Source organism: Anticarsia gemmatalis, chromosome 17 (assembly GCF_050436995.1).
Source record: "Anticarsia gemmatalis isolate Benzon Research Colony breed Stoneville strain chromosome 17, ilAntGemm2 primary, whole genome shotgun sequence".
NCBI classification, from domain to species: Eukaryota; Metazoa; Arthropoda; class Insecta; order Lepidoptera; family Erebidae; genus Anticarsia; species Anticarsia gemmatalis.
The window spans coordinates 9,470,780-9,489,565 of record NC_134761.1 but is presented as its reverse complement, the minus strand read 5'-3'; the positions used below and the strand labels follow the sequence as shown (position 1 = coordinate 9,489,565).

At 34.6% G+C, this 18,786-nt stretch overlaps 2 protein-coding genes across 2 annotated transcripts in view; one reads left to right on the top strand and one right to left on the bottom strand.

The window, feature by feature from the left end:
- Nucleotides 1-154: 154 nt before the first annotated feature.
- LOC142979900 (forkhead box protein D5-C-like) lies at nt 155-2,645 on the bottom strand. The gene has a single exon (XM_076125126.1). The coding sequence runs from the start codon at nt 2,604-2,606 to the stop codon at nt 1,707-1,709; it is 900 nt and encodes a 299-aa protein (XP_075981241.1). The 5' UTR covers nt 2,607-2,645; the 3' UTR covers nt 155-1,706.
- An 8,417-nt stretch (nt 2,646-11,062) lies between these two features.
- The window catches only part of LOC142979706 (putative phosphatidate phosphatase), a 131,252-nt gene continuing 123,528 nt past the window's right edge, over nt 11,063-18,786 (top strand). The window contains exon 1 of the mRNA XM_076124797.1: nt 11,063-11,387. Within this exon, the coding sequence (XP_075980912.1) occupies nt 11,273-11,387 (115 nt within the window). The 5' untranslated portion in view covers nt 11,063-11,272. The remainder of the gene's footprint in view (nt 11,388-18,786) is intronic.

Below are 18,786 nucleotides of genomic sequence, written 5' to 3'. Positions count from 1 at the left end.
ATGTTTATTTATGTTTGGAAGTACATTTTATCCTTTACTGCCTTATTTAAAACTTGTAGTTTTTCATTAGTCGTCAGATTTTCCCGCCGCGCCGGCAGAAAAATGTGTATGGAATGTAAATAAATAAAACAAAGTGATATATCATTCACAGTATTTTATATTTCTCCCTTAAAAATAGGATGTTACACAAAATAACTACAGTTATGTTAACATTTAGATACATCGTGGCTCCCGAGAGTTCGTGTATTACTACACCAAATATTGCAAACACGTTCCCGACATTCATTGTTGTTACTATTTTTTGTATAACAAAACATATTTGTTACAATTGTGAATTGAAAAACGCGTTATTTGGAAAAAGTACTAAGTAATTTTAAATATTATTATCGGGTTTAAAATTGTTTACAATTGGAAAGTAACGATTTGAATTCAACTTCATTTGAATAACTTATAACAAAATACATAAAAGGAAAAACCTAGTTATCTGAAACTGAACGACGAGATTGAAAATAAAAGAACTTTAAATTAACAATTTAAATCTAGAATTCGATTTTGTAATTTTGGTTCCTTAATTATTTTAGGAAAAAGAATTGAAACTAAAATCTATTGCTGTGCGTACAATAAAATCACGTTTATAGAAATATAGTCGCAACAATGAATGTCGAACAACGATAGATAATTGTTTAGCTTAGTTATAATAGAAATATTAATATTTACACGATGACTTACTTACATTTTACACCTCATTACTACTTTGTACATAGAGTGACTAGAATTTATTTATAGATCGCTATCTCTTACAAATGTCTAGAGATAATAACCATTTGTTAACAAAAAAACATTTTTGTTAAACAGAATGAGTTATTCCGTTCGGATCCCCAATACTGATACCCTAGTATTTTAAAATTATTTTCTATTCCGGTCTGATCCCCCGTATATAAACAGTCAGGGTATCCGATCGGAATGAAATATTTAAATTTATTATAATGTTTATATACGGGGGATCAGACCGGAATAGAAAATAATTTTAAAATACTAGGGTATCAGTATTGGGGATCCGAACGGAATAACTCGAAAAAATAAACATCACATTCGGAAAAATATTTGGCAATAACATGACATACAAAAATAAATAACAAATTAAAAAGTGTTTACTGAAAATTGAGTTATTTAATTCTATTTTAAAATATTCAGAGAAGTCATTGCCTGCTGATTATATTAGAAGAAGATGGGATCAAGGTATAATATTTATTGTACAGCTAAACAAATAGCTTTTAGGAATGCAAATTTACTGTAATTAATTAGTTCTGACTTATCGGTATGTATTTATGTTAATTTTGTTCCGATATTGCATATTATTGTGCAATAATCTAAAGAAAAATAATAAATTTGGCCGTAATTACATGAAATTAATATTTACATACAAACATCCTTCTATTTTAAATAAACACTCACGCATCTGTCGAAACAAATAAATTAACTTAATGGTAACCTCTCAATTATTTGGTCATTACTAAGCAAACATCCGGAATTCAATACCATTCGAAAAATTTACATTATATCATACAATATTTATCTTACAAAGATCACTATACGAACACCTCATCTTATACGGAAACACATCAGTCAATCGGCGAGGATTATACGAGGCCCGACGGGACGTTTTAAAACGGGGAAGGACTAGAGCCGCACCCGTTTAGGTACATTCATCTGGCCCAGTCGTCCGGCGGCCCGCTGCTCTGATGCAGAGGCGAGAAAGCACTTCTCCTGGGCTCGGATGCTACCGGACTGTCCTGGGAACCGATGATGGATTCAATGGAGAATCCGTTCCGCGATCTCTTACTTCTCGGTTCGGTGGTCTCGGCGACGCGCGGCGGGAGAGGCACGGGGCGCAGTGCGGCGGGCGGCGGCCGCGGCAGCGACAGCAGCGGCGTGGGCGGTAGGTAGCACGGCAGCGGCAGCAACGGCGCGTAAGCCTCGCGTGCCAACATCGCCACCACCGCGTGCGCGTGCTGCAGCGACGGCGCCGGCCGCTTGTACCGCTTCCTCCGCCGCAGGAAACTGCCATTATCGAACATGTCCTCGGCCAGGGGATCCAGCGTCCAGTAATTTCCCTTCCCTGGGTTACCAGGCTCCCTTGGAATCTTTATAAAGCAGTCATTCAGACTCAAATTGTGTCTGATAGAGTTCTGCCAGGCAGGGAACTTTTCCCTGTAGTATGGGAATCTCGTCATAATAAATTCGCAAATTCCACTTAACGTAAGTTTCTTGTGCGGCGACTGCAGAATGGCCATCGTGATGAGAGCGATGTAGGAGTAAGGCGGCTTGATGAGTTGTGACGAGGACTTCTGCTTGGGTTTCTTCGGCGTGGACGGCTTGGTGTCCGACGGGCTGGAGGCGTCGTAGCGCTCGGAGTCGCTGGAGGCGGGCGGCGCTTCCGGCGTGTCTTCGTCGACGGACACGTAGGTGTCGTCCTGGGGGTAGTCGGGGTCGCGGTCGTCGCGCAGGTAGTGCGGCAGGTAGAGCCGCGGCGGCGGTCGCAGGTCCAGCGGCAGTTCACCCTCGATGATCATATCGCGGTATTGGGCAAGATCACAATCTTCCATGCTGTTCGGTCACATGTCAGAGGTGCGTGGTGGCGCGTGGCGCGGCGCGGACTGCGGCTCGGCCGGGGCGCGAGGCTCAGCCCCGCGGGGCTCCGCCCACGGCCGGCCCCGTCCCCCCGCCGCCCCGGGCCTCGTTTACGTTCCACTAAACACAACAATTGTCGTTATTATTACTGCGGGTCGGAGCTTTGTGCATGAATTTCAGGCCGTCGAGTAATAATTATTAGGCCGCTTCGCGTCTATCGATTCAACTTTGTTGTGGTATTTATTTTTAGTTTGACTTTTTGTTTTAATTTTTCAATACTTTTTTAGTTATTTTATTTATGATTGCTGATAATTTTCAGGTTATTGATTGATTCGAAATCTGTTGTTAAGTTTTTGAGTGGGCTTAAACTTAGTACAGGTGGCAACAGTTAATTAAAGAATTATTAAAATGATTGTTTTCGACAAAAAGCCTAAAAGCTTTGATCATTTGGGAATATGATTAAAATAACTCGTAAAGAATAAGAAATTTTTAGATCAAATTATGTTTATCCGGTGAAACCTATAGAAGCTTCACAAGAAAGCTATGCACTCTACAAAGATAGAAGAGAAAAGAAAATCCCAACACATCTAATACTCAAAGACGTAGACATCCACATCCCTTAATCCGTTAAAAGAGTGCTATTGAAAAAAAATCTCATAAAGCGAATTCTAGCACTCCATTCAGGTAGATATCTCCAAATAAAACTTGCGTAAAAAATATTTCTGAAAGCGGCATGACAATGCGAACCCGGTACTAGAAAACCCTCGTATATGTTTCCTACCATAACATTTACCCCTCGGGCGTCGAGGGAAAAGCTACGAGACAGACAGGGACAAAAACAAACAAAGAAAGAGAGGCAAGTAATGAGTGACCAATCGGATAAGAGAAGCCGTTGGGCGGAGTCGTCAAAAGCTAACATGTCAGGGCGTGGCATTAGATCCTATTATTGTCTGGCAAGGCAAATAATATTTTGCACAATGTACACATTGGGGTAAGGGGGTGTTTAAGGGGGGTTGCTAATTTATTCCCAACTTCGGTTACGGCTTGTTTTTCAGCTTTGCGAGCCTGTTATTTAAATTGGACTCTGTCGGTTATTTGTATGTAGTCTGAAGGCATTGTTGCCTTTAATGAAGGAATTTTCGTGGTATTCAGTTGTAGAAATTTTGCGATACAAAGTTAGAATACTGGCTTTGTTGAATATTTTTGCTTATTTGTGTTTTGTTCACGTTTCGGTATGGTTTTTGGGTGCTTTATTTATTTTATTTGACGGCTTTTTTCGGGATTGTTTTGTACTTTGTTATAACTCGGGTAATGTAGGTATTGGTAATACTATCTCGCTTTGTTGTTTAGAGTGTAGGCAGAGAGTAAGTAAGTCTTTTTTTAAAGTGGACGATTTTTGAGGTAGGTAGGTAGATTGTCGAGTATCTCGAGATTTCTGCAGTATTTTTATTCTTAGGGTACAGGTGTTTGTTGCGAACTACGGCTACGCGCGTAACCTTTTTGAAGGAAACTTTATGATCCCTTTTATTTCCTTGATGTGTTTCTTTCTCAACATTTTTTTCGTCTGCGCGATATCGTTTTTGTGCACGTATTATTTTATCTCTATACGTTCTTTGAGACAGTAGGTAGTTTAGGTGGACTAAAAGCTGAAATTACCGGTCTAGTGATCTTATGCTTTTCACACTTGACATAAATAAACTTATGCATGTGAAAGTGTTCTTTTAAGAATATAAGGTGTCTTAATTTGAGTCCTTGTGCGTTTTCGTAAAATTACCAAATGGATGCCTTGCTACTCACTTTTACTGGATATTTATGAGATTTTTTCCTGGGAAAAAGTAGCATTTATTTATTTTCTGCCTGAATCAATTCAGCAGCTAGACTAAAGCCAGAATTGCTGTGGATCAGGTAATTTGTTTTAGCTCTCTCTTACACTTTATTTACACAGAGCATAGCTTATTAAAAATATAATAAAGTCACTAGAGTTTCAATTAATTGTTAATTTAAACATATAACTATGAATTTCTGTTCCACAATCTGGCATTGCGGATGCCGACGGATGCGGTTACGAGAAGATGAATAGCCATTTATCTATAGTAAATCGCGTTCTCTCCGTGCTTTAGAGGATGAAAATCTCTGGGTCCTGAATGTTATTGTTTATATTTCCCTTTTTATTGAAAATCAATGGTAGGCTTTATTAATTGATACTACAGTTCGACAACTTACTGTAGAGTCATATCGAGATTATAATAAAATAATTTGGTGTATCGATCAAAATAAAGAGGTCATCCATCAGGTCGTTGATAGTCTAAATTGTGTGTACTTTGCTTACGGTGCTGTTTGTTAAGTTGTTAAACTATAACGGTAATAATTGCGGGTTCGATTAACTCAAACACGAAGAAAAATCAATTGATTTGATTGATGATTGATTTTCAAGATCTTTATTTACCTATGTCATACATTGATACAAGATTGTTTACAAATGATCTTATTCTATTTGTATACAAGAAATAATTTAGTTTGCTTATCAGGCTACATCGCCTTTTTAAACTTATGCACGTATAGTTTTAACTATTATAATAACATAACGTTTTTGATGTGATTTATTTTAAGTTATAAGAACTAACAAAAAATGTTTGTCTTAGATGGGACTTACATTACATGATATTGATGTTAATAATAATCGATTACATAGTTACAGTAGTCTTCATTTTAAGGCATTATAGAATATAATTTTTATTATAATTGATAGAAGCAAGACAAGTCATTTAGAATACAAGTAGACTGCAATATTTATAATATACAATTAATACAATCTAAATTTCTACGTCATATGGCAAAATGCACATGAACTCTGCTCATTATGTAACACCACTTGTGATACCTGTATTCTGAACAAATAAATGCTTGAATTTGAATTTAGAATGAATTTAGAAGGAGCCAATCGTAAAGAATTTTACATGATCGAGCCATCACATCGAGTAAACCTCACGGATCGATAAAGTCCATTTGCGTATTAGTGCCTTCCTACGAAGTATAAGCGAGTCATCCCTTTGAACTTAGAGCAATGGCATATGCCATACAACAGAGTCCATGGTAAATTTATCTGAAAGTTAGAAGATTAGAATAGACGAAACCCCATCGATACATAGAGTTTTTTTATTAATGTACCTACATATTAATGCCTTCCCTCAACATATTATTTTAGGATAAGAAAAGAAGGAATACGAATTTTAGTTAACACATAAATAGGTATATCGCCGGTTCAACTACAAATACTAAAATCTGAATAAAATAAAAATTTAAACGGGCCCCGTACAACAGACATGATTTTCTGATTTTCTTCTAAGTACTTATAACTCGCACTTGGCCGATTTATTAGTATAGGGCGCACCTTGAAAAGTTTTATGTAGGGTAGCAAGCATTAACTATACCAACCCTGACTGCTCAGGAGCTTATTTAAGACTAGCTGACCCGCGCAACTTCGCTTGCGTCACATAAGAGAATCATAATTTTCCCCGTTTTTGTAACATTTTTCACTGGTACTCTGCTCCTATTGGTCGTAGCGTGCTGATATATAGCCTATTGCCTTCCTCGAAAAATGGGCTATCTAACACTGAAATAATTTTTCAAATCGGACCAGTAGTTCCCGAGATTAGCGCGTTCAAACAAACAAACAATCAAACAAACAATCTCTTCAGCTTTATAATATTAGTATAGATAAGGTAGGTATTTGCTATATTAGAGTAGGTACCTACAACAAAAAAAAAACATCAGCTCGACCTTTCTCTTTCTCGAAACACGGAGGAACTTGATATGTATAATATGGTCACCCATCCACAGAACAACCTCGGCAAGCGTGGCTTAACCTCAGAGATTGATCCGCGCGGCTGTGGTTAACTGTGGTTAAAACGAGCTTCTCCTTACAACTTACTAACTATAATTTGCAACTCTTTCCTCCCCTCGCATTATATTTAATAGTTGATAATCTGTAACCAGTGAACGGAAACAAAGAGGTAGTTTACCCCTTAGTTATGACGAGTTGACAAAGAAGACTTTCCAATTCAAGGGTACCTATATAAAGATATAGGTTTGTTATAAAGAAATAGGTTTGTTTAGTACCTACTGACGCAGTAGAAAATACTGTTCCTAAGCCTTGTAGTTCGAATGTCCCTCATCTAAGTAAAGGCCTACTAAAATAACAGTCAATTACGAATTTCTGTATCCAACTTCATTATGATAACGGCTGATTGGAATTTAAAATATTATTAATTAGTGGTATTTTACGTTCTTCAATTTTATGTGAAATTAAATAGTTCGTTAATTATCTCAATCTATCTATTGCACTTTGGCAGCTGAGTGCTGAAGAGATTTACCCCCGGTTTCTGAGCACATTTGACGGTAGTTTATCTATTCAATAGCGTTTAAACTCATAAAAAAAACAGTTTGAATAGATAAACTACTGCTAAATGTGCCTCATAAACAGGTCGATAGATTTATATTGAGAAGGAATAAAGCTCCCAATACGTAGTGTAAAATGGCCTGTAAAAAACGTGGCTCTTCAATTTCCCAAATATTTAATGTGTAGTGTACTTACTATATTCTATATTCAGTTACGTGTAATAAATAATGTTCCTCAATAGCACGGTGGTTTAGGCGGCCACTCCGCTTTCAGTGTATTTGGAGGTTAGGGTTAAGCGATCGATCCCCACACAAAATTTTGAGTCGTTCATTGATAGTTGTTTCGTGTCTAGTTGTAGGTATATAGTGTCCAGTATTTGTATGATTGTAAAAGTAACCACGACACAAGAGCAATTTTAAGTGCAGAAGATGAATTTTTCAAACAAAAAAAAACGATTTTAGGTATATCGTCGACCAAAACCTCAACTTCAATCAGCCTTAAAGCAACAACTCAAAAATTTCCTATAACCCAAACCATCTCAAGGCTCTCAAATCTTGACATACACAAATAACTTGCACAAAGCGGTCATCTCAGTAAATAGCCGAGGTGATCTTCGGTTGGCGCTGAGCACACACTTCATCTTCAAGATAAGCTCCGACGACTAAGCTGGATTACCTAGTTCGGATCAGCGTTTGAGCAAACTTTGTGAGGTTTAAGCGGACACTTTATGGTGTACGGCAAATATGGGTGTTAGAGGGTTATGTGGATATCGATTTTACTGTTCGTTCAAGGGTTAATGCTATTTTAAAGTTTTGTTTAAGTGGATATCGTTTGATGGTCTTACAGTCGATTATAAGGCCCATGATTTTTTAAATCTTTGTGTACTTATTTTGACTTCGCAGTTTGGGTAAATACTACCAAGTACATACATAAAGCACGTCATTTTCCGATCGACATAGGCAGACATGTCATGTCTTTGGCTTTCTTTCATTCAAAGATAATTGATTATTGAATCCTTAAAAACATCCCTTTGAATCATTCACATCTAATGCGACTAAGTGTTTTTTTATTCTGTGGTTAAAGTCGAGTGTTGTGATCAGGTGCACTTTTTGGTCTTTCGTGTCATGTTGAAGTAGGTAATGTAAGCTCATCAAGGTCTTAGCATATCAAGGTGTAGATCTACGCAAGACTTATGTAATTTCTTTTGTATCTGGTTTGAAGGCAGTAAAGCAGCAGCAATAAGATAAAACAGTGTAGCCAGTAAAAATATATTGTTAGTTCATAAATTAGGCAATTACAAAAAAAAATCAATAATATTAGGTCGGGGAAAGAGTCTTTTCGCACTATAGTATGTATGAACTTGTAATAAAATCTTTTCTCTACACAAAAAAGCCCGATATTTATGTACCTCACGAGCTCGCTAAAAGAAACCTAATGAACCGTGTACTCATTTGTGATTCTTGAAGCCAAAGAGATTTTATTACCAGTTCATACATACTATAATGCGAAAAGACTTTTTCCCCGACCTAATATTTATTTTGTTTGGACACTACCCCTACTTTACTCATCTGATGAATTATTCGCATAATCGAGTAATCGGACAATGTAAAAGGGCTTCAATAACAACCCCTGTAGAAATAAAATCTTGTTAATAAATTTCAAAATCTGAAAAAGGACTGTAGTATGTGGCCTCTGTGTGATGCCCACATTTTCAATCGTGCTTGCATTAATTTAGAAGTACTTAGTTACAATCTATTTCGTTCTAGGTTTTTTAATAAAAAATCCTAAAAAGTCGTAAATCTTGAACCACGGTAGCTAAAAACTGAAACTAAGTAAAACCTATAAAGATCAAACCTACACCAACTTATTTAGTTTACTAATACCTGGCTTCCTTAGAGATAAAATTACTAAGTACTTTGGAAAAAATTCCGTGGGAGAAATTTGCATCGCTTGGTTCACCATAAAATGGCATCAGCATAAAAACAATATCATTTTTGCAAATTACCCATTAAGTAGATAGCTAGGCAGTGTAAAACAGCATTCAATTTAAATTTATTTCTTCAACATTTTCTTAGCCCCAAAGGAACTACTCTGAATGAAAAGAACTGAAAACTGTGAAATGACATCTAGTGATACGTTACACAAACGAATAGCGCCATCTGTTCTTTATTACCAACTTACTTTCAGATCATTGGCACCGAATATAACATTTAGTTTCAAAAGTCGCTACTAGGTGGCAGTTATCTTAATTCAACATAATTCCAATAGATGGCGTTATTAAATATAATTATTTTTGAAATGAATTTCCTTGACTGTGTTACAAATTATTATTCTGTTCTATCATAATTACCTACTGACCTATATATCAGGTGCTTATTAAAACTCATACATTAAGTAGGTACACCGAAAAACGAATCGCAAGTTCATGCAAGTGGGTTTCATATAAGTCATTAGTTAATAAGCACTCATTAAAAAATAAACTTGATTTAATTTTATCACTTTATAATGGCTTGTTAACGAATAGGAATAAAGTAAATGGTTCAGTATTAATTAATGACTACAAATTAGCCTATTTTTTACTGTGGTTATGTATTTTTACTACCTATGATATAATATTTTCGATTTTTGATTTTTTTTGCAATTCCTAGGCTGTTGCTGATTAGAACTTTGTCGATTCGATTTTTATTAAATCTATACTATTTTAAAATCTCCCGAATCAAAAATTTGTTTTGCTTTCGTCAACAGTATTGGTGTAAAAGAAAGCCAACATGGAAAGCTTTTATCTTTAGAATAAATAATATTTTTAAGCTTTATGTTAACTTTTTGTAGTATATCTAAGTAGACACAAAACACCATGTATCGGGCCATAAATAAATAATAATAAATCCACAGGTGTCGTCTCAACGGCTACCGATTACTACGGGAGCGGCATTCCTTCGCTTTAGAAAAAAAAGTAATAAAAAAAGGATTAAAAGAGTCCTTTGTCACATCCAATATTCGTTTGGAAATATGAAACTAGAAAAATAAGTCAAGCGTTACAATGTTTAGCGTATTTTATGCGTGAAATATAATCAATTTAGTAAAGAAAATTAATATTTTATGGCTTCATTCGTTTAGATTTATTTTGCTCAGTGAGTTTGTAATCATTCAATCATTTCAATTGAGTGATTTCGATACTTTTTAATCAAACTTTGATAATAATTTTTGGGCATCTATTTAATGCGGTACCCACCAACAACTCTTTCTCCTGATTTGTCTTCCTAAATGTTAAGAATACTCTTTCGACTTCATATCATTATGAAATAATGAATGAGCATAAATAGATAAAACCTTGGTGTGGGCCACATTATATTTCAAGGCTTTAGTTTTAATTTTTCGGACTTTAATGAAAGTATTATAAATAATAATAACATGAGAAAAACCTTTTATTAAATATACAATACAATACCCAGGTTAAATCTACAAAAACCTACCATAAAAGTAGGAATTTAATAATCGGAAGCCAATAGGCAAAAATTTAACTTTTGATTACCAGATTCTTAGCTGGCCAACTAGATAGGTACCTACCTAGGTAATATCTATACCTATGTTACTTTTAAGAGCTTGGCCTTTTTAATATTGTCACAGAATTCAAAGGTCACTCAGTTAATCCGTGACTACGTGACCTTAAAAATGTTCCCAAAGGGCTACAACCGGCAAAACTCGGTCCCCCAAGGTTACTCATATAGTTTTTGAATGCGTATTGTGTAGTCCCTATAATATGATAATATTAAAATATTAAGGATGAAATAAGAACCGTGATTTACTTGAGCAGAGCCAAGGTTCCAATTAAAAGTTAAACGTTTTACGTATAAAAAGTTGTTTAATTAACACATAATAGGCGAATCGATAACATTGCATAATTAGCAAATATTGACGTTACTATAAATCAAGAGAAGATTATTTATTGAAACAATATCGCACAAAAGTATTCATCCTAAAAACAGTAGGTAGGCAACTTTATCCGAAGCCGGTTGCCGGCTGTCAACATCAACAATAAACGACATGCATGAATAGAGTAGCGGGCTCCGCGAACGCGTTGTTTGTTTCCGAACGCAGTCCGCGAGCGCATGCGCCCGACGCTTGACGTCTGCTGATTGTCAAATTTTTAGTCAACGTTTTGACGTTATTTCGTAACATCGGAGTTTTAGTGGCAGTGTTTTTAATATTTAAACAGTAAAGTTTGATAAACTATAAGTTAAAATGGAGAGCAGGAGTGGTAAAACGTCTTCTCGTAACAATACAATTACGATAGACTGCAAGGACTCTAAGTTTATCTTGCGAAAAATTATTTTGGATTTCGCCATTCTATTCTGTGGTAAGTTGCGAAAGTGTTATTGAATTTATTTATCGTATCAGCTGTTTGTTGACAAAAACTGTTAGCTTAACGTTTGTTTGTGCGTTTTCTCGTAAACATTGATTGTAAAGCAGCGTAGTATTATGTAAATAAAGTGGGTTGAGGCTGATTATTTTACGGAATTGGCGTACCTGATAAGGCTACAGTGCAACATTAATAAATGGTGTATTTTTCCTTTTTAATTGAAATGTTACGAACTCTTTGATGTAATATTTCGTTATAAAACACGAAAGTAAACTTTACAGTTGTATTCCGTTGACCTTTGATTCAAGGTTAGTCATTAGATATAAAAAATCTTTTATTTTGAACATCAGTGATCAAACAGGTTTCTACCGATTTGTTTCTGTTCATAAAAAAAGTTGATAACAAAGATCAATGACCTTATGATGTAAGGTTTAAAAAATCTGTTTTGATTCTTATCATGAATGAAAACTATTTCTAAATCACTAGGTTAGTAGGTATAAACAGTCAATAGTAGGAAAATATATTTCATTTTATATTTATTCATATTATTTCCTTAACAACTGTTATGTATTGAGTTAATAATTTATTGTGTGTATAAATTACATTCAATGTGATATTGTTTGATAATAGTTTTTAGTTACTAAAATTTTGTTAAGTACCTAAAATGACACTGGCTAACAAGAAAAAATAAACAGGTAACTAGGTGCAAATGCTCATTTATAAGTAAAAACCTTATAATTGTTATCTTTCATTAAAATGATGAAATTTTTATCATGTCCACAAATTAAAAATTACACTCATTTGTTGAAATGACTAAACTTTGAAATAATTTGTCATAACAGCTTATCATTCCAATTGACAACACCAATAGTAATCTAATTAATTTCCAGTCATAATGACTCATATAAAGTAAAGCATTACACTGAAAAGTGTAATAAGTCATGTGCTAATATTACAATTGCTAATCATCATATCTCCCTACTTAAAATTCTAATAGGTACTAGGTTCAATTTCAAATATATAGCTTACTGATATGTCTATATAGGATATAGTTTGCTCGTCTGGGTCAAACTATATCTCTAGATCAACCACCATTTTTTTCTATAACGGTTAAATGAAGGACAAGCAATTTACCTAAAAGTTAATGCAGAATTGCAAATTCATATTATATGCAACACGTTATAGAAGTCTAAAACTGATGACATATTCGTATAGAATTAAATATAATAAATTGCAAGAGTAGCCATAAAAATAAAAAAAATAAAAACTATTAAATTACAAGAGTAGATAAAAATAAGTAAAAACTAATTATCAAAGTACAACAGAAATCCCACAACACTTTATCTCCAAAAGATTCACAACTAACGTTAAAACGTGATAAACGTAATAAAGATTGACATAACAAAGTTTACTGACATATTAACATGTAACACTTGCATGTGTAACACAGTGCTGCCATTGAGGACCGCATACCCATTCATACGCTGTACTTGGAAATATTCTGTACATTGTAACCGTTTTGTTGTGATGCTGTTGAGATAGATGTTTTAAAAATTTATTAACATATATAGGTAGGTATTTATGGTAATAGAATTATTTGAAACTAGCAGACTGGCCTAATTTTGTCCGGGTATAGTACAATTCTATCCTATTGATTCCATTGTTTGTCGTTTTTTATGTACGGGTTTAGTAGTCGATAATGTATATTATGAAAAAGATGAACCTTAATAATATTTTTCACTTGTGTTCTGTTGGTATAACCCAAATCCCTATTTATTTAGTAGGTATGTTTTCAGTAGTAATATAAAAGCAATTAATTTGCTCTCTTGTGTAATGTGGTCCAAGGTTGTCTGGCACAAAATTGTGTTTCTTATACCAACATTTTTTTTTAATACTTCCCGCATTAATTAATCTTTATGTCGCGGGGATTAAGTGAACTTTTAAACAATTATATTTGAAAAAAAAAATGCCGTTTACAAAAACTTTCGCTGCGAGAATCGAACCCATGAGCACTGGCACCGAGCCTGTGTTCATTTAGACACTGTCCAAGTCACAAAAAAGTTAAAGATATGGATCTTAAACTTAATTTCCATGAAAAATAAACTTTATTGATAGCATACCTACCCAAAATTTTGTAAAATGTATGGAGAGTGGCAATAGGTACACCTTCTTCAAACAGGTAGTTACTCCTTGTATATCTGGTATTAAAGTGTAAGACATAATTAGTCAAAATACCGTCTTTACATAATGTATCGTTTGATATGTAATTTAGGTATTTAATGCCTACGTATTATGTGCGTTACGACGCATTTAACATTTTAATAAATAATACTCATCAGCATATTCACTTCGATCTTAACCCCATTTCGTCACACCTAAAATGCTTTTAAAGTAAAAATATGATATTCTAACGCACACGCGCCACATCAGCATATTTTCTACAGGTAATCGAAAATACTCAATATTATTACTATTTTTTTCTTACGCACTTCCTATCTACAGTCAACAACAAATGCAAGGCATTTCTCAATTATAACAGCTCGTAAACCATATTCGCTGTTCGCGTGTCCACGAACAAAGCGCGGTGATTTAGTATAGTCATTATTTATTTATGTTTACTATTCTTAAGTAGCTAATTAAAAGATAGTAATCTTGATTGAATGCAATAGCGGAGTCGATGTCTCTTTGTGATGTTGCGATTTCTACGGAAAGAAAGACTATTACCCAATAAAAGTATGAATCACTAGCGGCCCGCGTGAAAAGATTTCTCGGGGTAAAAAGTTTTTGTTAATCCAGGTTATAAGCTATCAGTGTACGAAAGTTTGTTGAAATCAGTCCTGTAGTTTTTTCGTGAATGAGTAGCAAACATACATACATCCATCTATAATCTATACTTAAAAACTTTCGCATTTGTTAATATACATTACTATAGTAGAATTTGATAATTGTTTTCACCGCTAGTACCTTGAGTGATATTGTGTTGTTGAAGAACTCATACCAGTGCATTTGTGACAATCTTAATTGATAGCTAATAAGCATGTCATGACGGACATGAACGCATAGTAGAGAAAAATTCACTGTTATTCTGGTTCAATAATTCACTATCGTGTTCAACTACGTTAATGATGCGAATTAAAATTAGGTACTAACACTCACTACTTACGATATTGTTAATCCTTCGCCAAAATCTGCCTTATAAGGTATAAGGAAAATTTTAAAGCTATACCTAATTCTATAGGCAGGAAAATTTTAAATTTTATGTATGAAGTAAAATCCTGTCACATACTACCGTTCAATTCAAGGCCACCTGTCAATCAAAACAACGTAACTCCCAAAACCCTGACACTATTACCTTGATCATTAATAGATAAATAGTTCCTCTCCGAAAACCGCTTCGAACTGCTTCATCCAGCTTTTCCCCCCCAGGTTCACAGCACCGCAGGATGTGAACCTCGTTTCTGCCCGCCAAACAAAGTGGCAGGTAATTGCCTTGCTGTCAAAACATCCGACGCACCGACCTGTCAGATTAAACGTATCCGCTAAGTAGGCCGTATGACAGGCAGGATGAGGATCACCGCGTCTTTGTGAATTAAAAAATAAAACGTTCCATTTTCACTTTTTTAAATTCAGTTGCGTGATACGCTTTGGTGTCAAGTCGTAGCACAGGTTTATTTTTTCGATTCCATAAATATTACGTGTGTTTTTTTTACTTTTTTGCTGACGTTTGGTTCACTCCCTAATTGGCAGACAGTTGAGGAAACAATACGAAAGTTTGTCAGTTCAGATTTTGAAAGACATACTGATATTTTTGGAGGCAAAATAAAGAAAATTCTGTACTTCGTAGAGCTTAAAAGCAGATATTTTTCCCTAACAATGCTCCTCCAAAAACTCCCAAACTTAGATTTAAAATCCTTTTGCTATTAGGGTATTGTTTCCTAGTTTTCCTTTATATTAATTCTGTTCAAAATAATGAATGTTCATTTAATTCTTAAATTATGTTATTTTATACAGAAATAAATTAAAAATAAGTTTATTCTATAGTAAAAGATTAGGCGGGTTAATCTTGTAAGCTAGTTCGGGGTTGACATGTGTCATCCGTGTATCAGAAATCGGTTATGAGATGTCTATTTAAAACGAAATGGATCCCATCCATCATAATAGAATGATAGTTTATTTGTAAGAGAGATCAGAATAAACTTTTAAGAGCGATATTTTCCTTTCATATTATGTCCCGATGTTTGTCTGGTTGTCCAACTTACTGAATATTCGATTTCGAAATATTTTTTTACAAGTATTAGGGTTGGATATTTCGTAACCGACGAAGTGGTTATTTGGGCGAAGATCTTTCTTAAGTTTGTAATAGCGCTAATAAATTCTCATTATTTCTAATTCTGCTCTAAATTGCCACGAAAGAATAAAAAAAATTGTTAAAAATTTTAAAGTTATAGGTTTTTCCCCGCTGCTGGGCGAAGATCTGCTCATAGAGATACCATACCTACTTATAAACAGAATCAAACTTTAGTCACACACAAAGCAAGTGTAAGTCCTCATCAATTAGCAGAAAGCATTTTTCTGAGCAAAATGCAAAAGTTAAGGTTATCTACAACTGATTCTTCGTAATGCTCAACAAGATCTTCCTTGAAGAGTTTCTCATAAACATAGGCTATACACAAGCCCTAAGTTTAATTGCAGAGCATTTGCTGGCCAAGCCTGGGATTGACTTGAGTGTATAGAGTCACAGTGCAAGCTGTGCAGTAAGTGGACTTCACGCAACAGTATAAGATACACAGAATAATATAATGGATTTGTTAAGGCATAGTTTCATGAAAATTCATAATATATACAAACAGAAGTACATGATATGTAAAAAGTATCCAATAGGTAGGTAAACAAGTTAAAAATAAACGTTGGATTTCAATGGACAATTTATGTTCTCCTAGACTGCATGGCGAGAGAAAAATTCATAACTTTCAGAAATTTCATAATTCATTTTTTTTCTTAGCAGTTAGAAGTTTTTTCAGTATATGAACAAAAAAGTCTAATTAGCCATTATTATTTTGTGACTTTCAAAATGGCGATGAACATAACTATCTAATAACATATCGATTGTTTAGATAGTAATGTATAGTTTCTCACCATCCTAAGTTACACTGTGTGTAACATCTCACAAAATGCTTGGGGCAATGGTATAATCCAGTTTAAATGCTAGTTGTTTCTATAAGTATAATTTACTTGCAGATAAATGCTCTTAATATTGCGTATTACCATTAAAACGTCGGATACTTGCTTCAAGTCTTGAAAAAGATGTGTTTAAGGCTAGTTTTATTGTGTTAAGTAAGTTTTGAGTTCTGTTCGAAATATATGACATTTTAAACCTTTCCGGCTTTCAGTGGTAAAGTACACGTATGCAAATATTTATTTATAAGCTGGCTTATTGGGCTCAATTCCCAGCTTAAAGTGTTGATAAAGTTTTCACATAGAAATTTCTTGAATGCCCTCGATTTTATTAATACCTTCTGAATAGATACTATACCAACGATAAGTTTGAAACTTACAATAAGTATCGTATTTTTATTTAATAAATTAAAAGATCGTGCGTAGTACTCGTAAACCGGCGGTCTTGTATCACAAGATGTGTGGATGTTAATGAAGTAAGTGAAGTTTAAGAATCGTACTAAATGGCGTTCTTTGGTCTCTGCCTACCCTTACAGGAACAAGACGTAATTTTGTGTATGTATGTAAATTATTTATTGCAGATATTAACCAACACTAGCCTACCGCACTTACCTTACTCTCTTACTACTTCTACTTCTACTCTTACCGCAAGCAGACGCAAGCGCATATTACTATTTATCACTTGACTTCAAAAGTTTTCAACTAAAAGCCTGTTTGCAATTAAGCGATATAAGATTCCCCAAAAGTGCGTTCCGAATACTTAAAACTTAAGTGCGTACTTATCACTTTCAAGTGGTCGCATTATTGCAACCGTAACGCATTTCGGTGCGTTTCAAACACATTGCGTTTACAATTCGGCGGTGTCTCTTTTCTTTGATGGTTGTCACAGAGTAAGTGCGCAGACGTGTATTTTTTGTGAAGTTTTGTACCTATGGCGTCATACTTTAGAATCGACTTTATAATCGACTGAGGACTGGAAATTCATGAGAGAAATAGGCTAAAAAAAGATTATTTATGCTTACAGTTGTAGTTGTTTCTTTTTTATCCGTTAAAATTATACCTACTTGTATTTTAAGGACTGAAATTTTTCGAACCGTGATTATTCAATACGTTGTGTTTTCCTTTTATTATTCAAATTCATTTAGTACACTGTCATTTAGAATAACTAAATATTAAAACAGCTGTTTAAATCTTCTTATTATACTTTACACTGCCCTGTTTTTCCCGACGATATTGACTTAACGCCGCGCCGTACAAAACAGTACAAACAGTACAAACTCGGTACATTTGTGCAAATTTGCTATTAATACTGGCCGAATTAATTCAATACGATGCGGTGTGCGACCGCACGTACTCACTATGAATATGAAATTGTATTTGTATTACAATTGCTACCGTGATACGAATAAATAGTCCCGATTAACTCGTCCACTACTGAAATAAAGTTATTGGCTGTTTTCGATGACATCAAACCTTAAGAATTTGTTTCGAAGATGTGTTCTTTCGATCCAATTATTTCTGATTCGCCTTTTAAGAGCAATGGGTTAGTCATGCGAGCTATTTTTAAAGTAATGTTATTGTCAATTGGCGCGAGTGGCGCCATGGGTAAAGTAGGCGCTGTTCTATTTTGATTCCCATAAACAACAAACCTAGTTATGTTGGGTCCGTTACGCTTATATTCTTCGCAATTTGACTAAAAGTTATCATGCATTATTGATATTATATTTGCTTGGTCACGACTTGTACAATAAGGCTGAAACGCAAAAATAAAAATAACTTTATCGAAGTCGTTTGTCGTTGTCGTTTTAAAACTAAGAAAGTCATAGCAGCCAAAGATTACAACTGACAGATGTGGCAACGATTTAAACGAATAATTTTAATAAGAATGTTTATTTCGTGGAGAAAAATTACTTCGGACATTCCCGAGGGATAAAAGTCCAAATATGAGATATTCAATAGTCTAATAACCCATCCCAGTAGCCATCTATAGAACCTGAAAAAATAATTTTGAAACCCAGAATCGAAAATTATATGCTTCTGAAGAAAAAAATGTTTATGTAACTACTGCGTATGCAATTTGTGCTCAAAAAATATATCCCGGTAACCGTCAATTGGGTTCGAATTCTGTTGCCTAATATCAATTGACCTATTGTGTTGTTATTGAAGCATGTAGGTATGTAGGTAGTTCATTTCCTTTTAATAACTGGGTTCGGCTGGACTG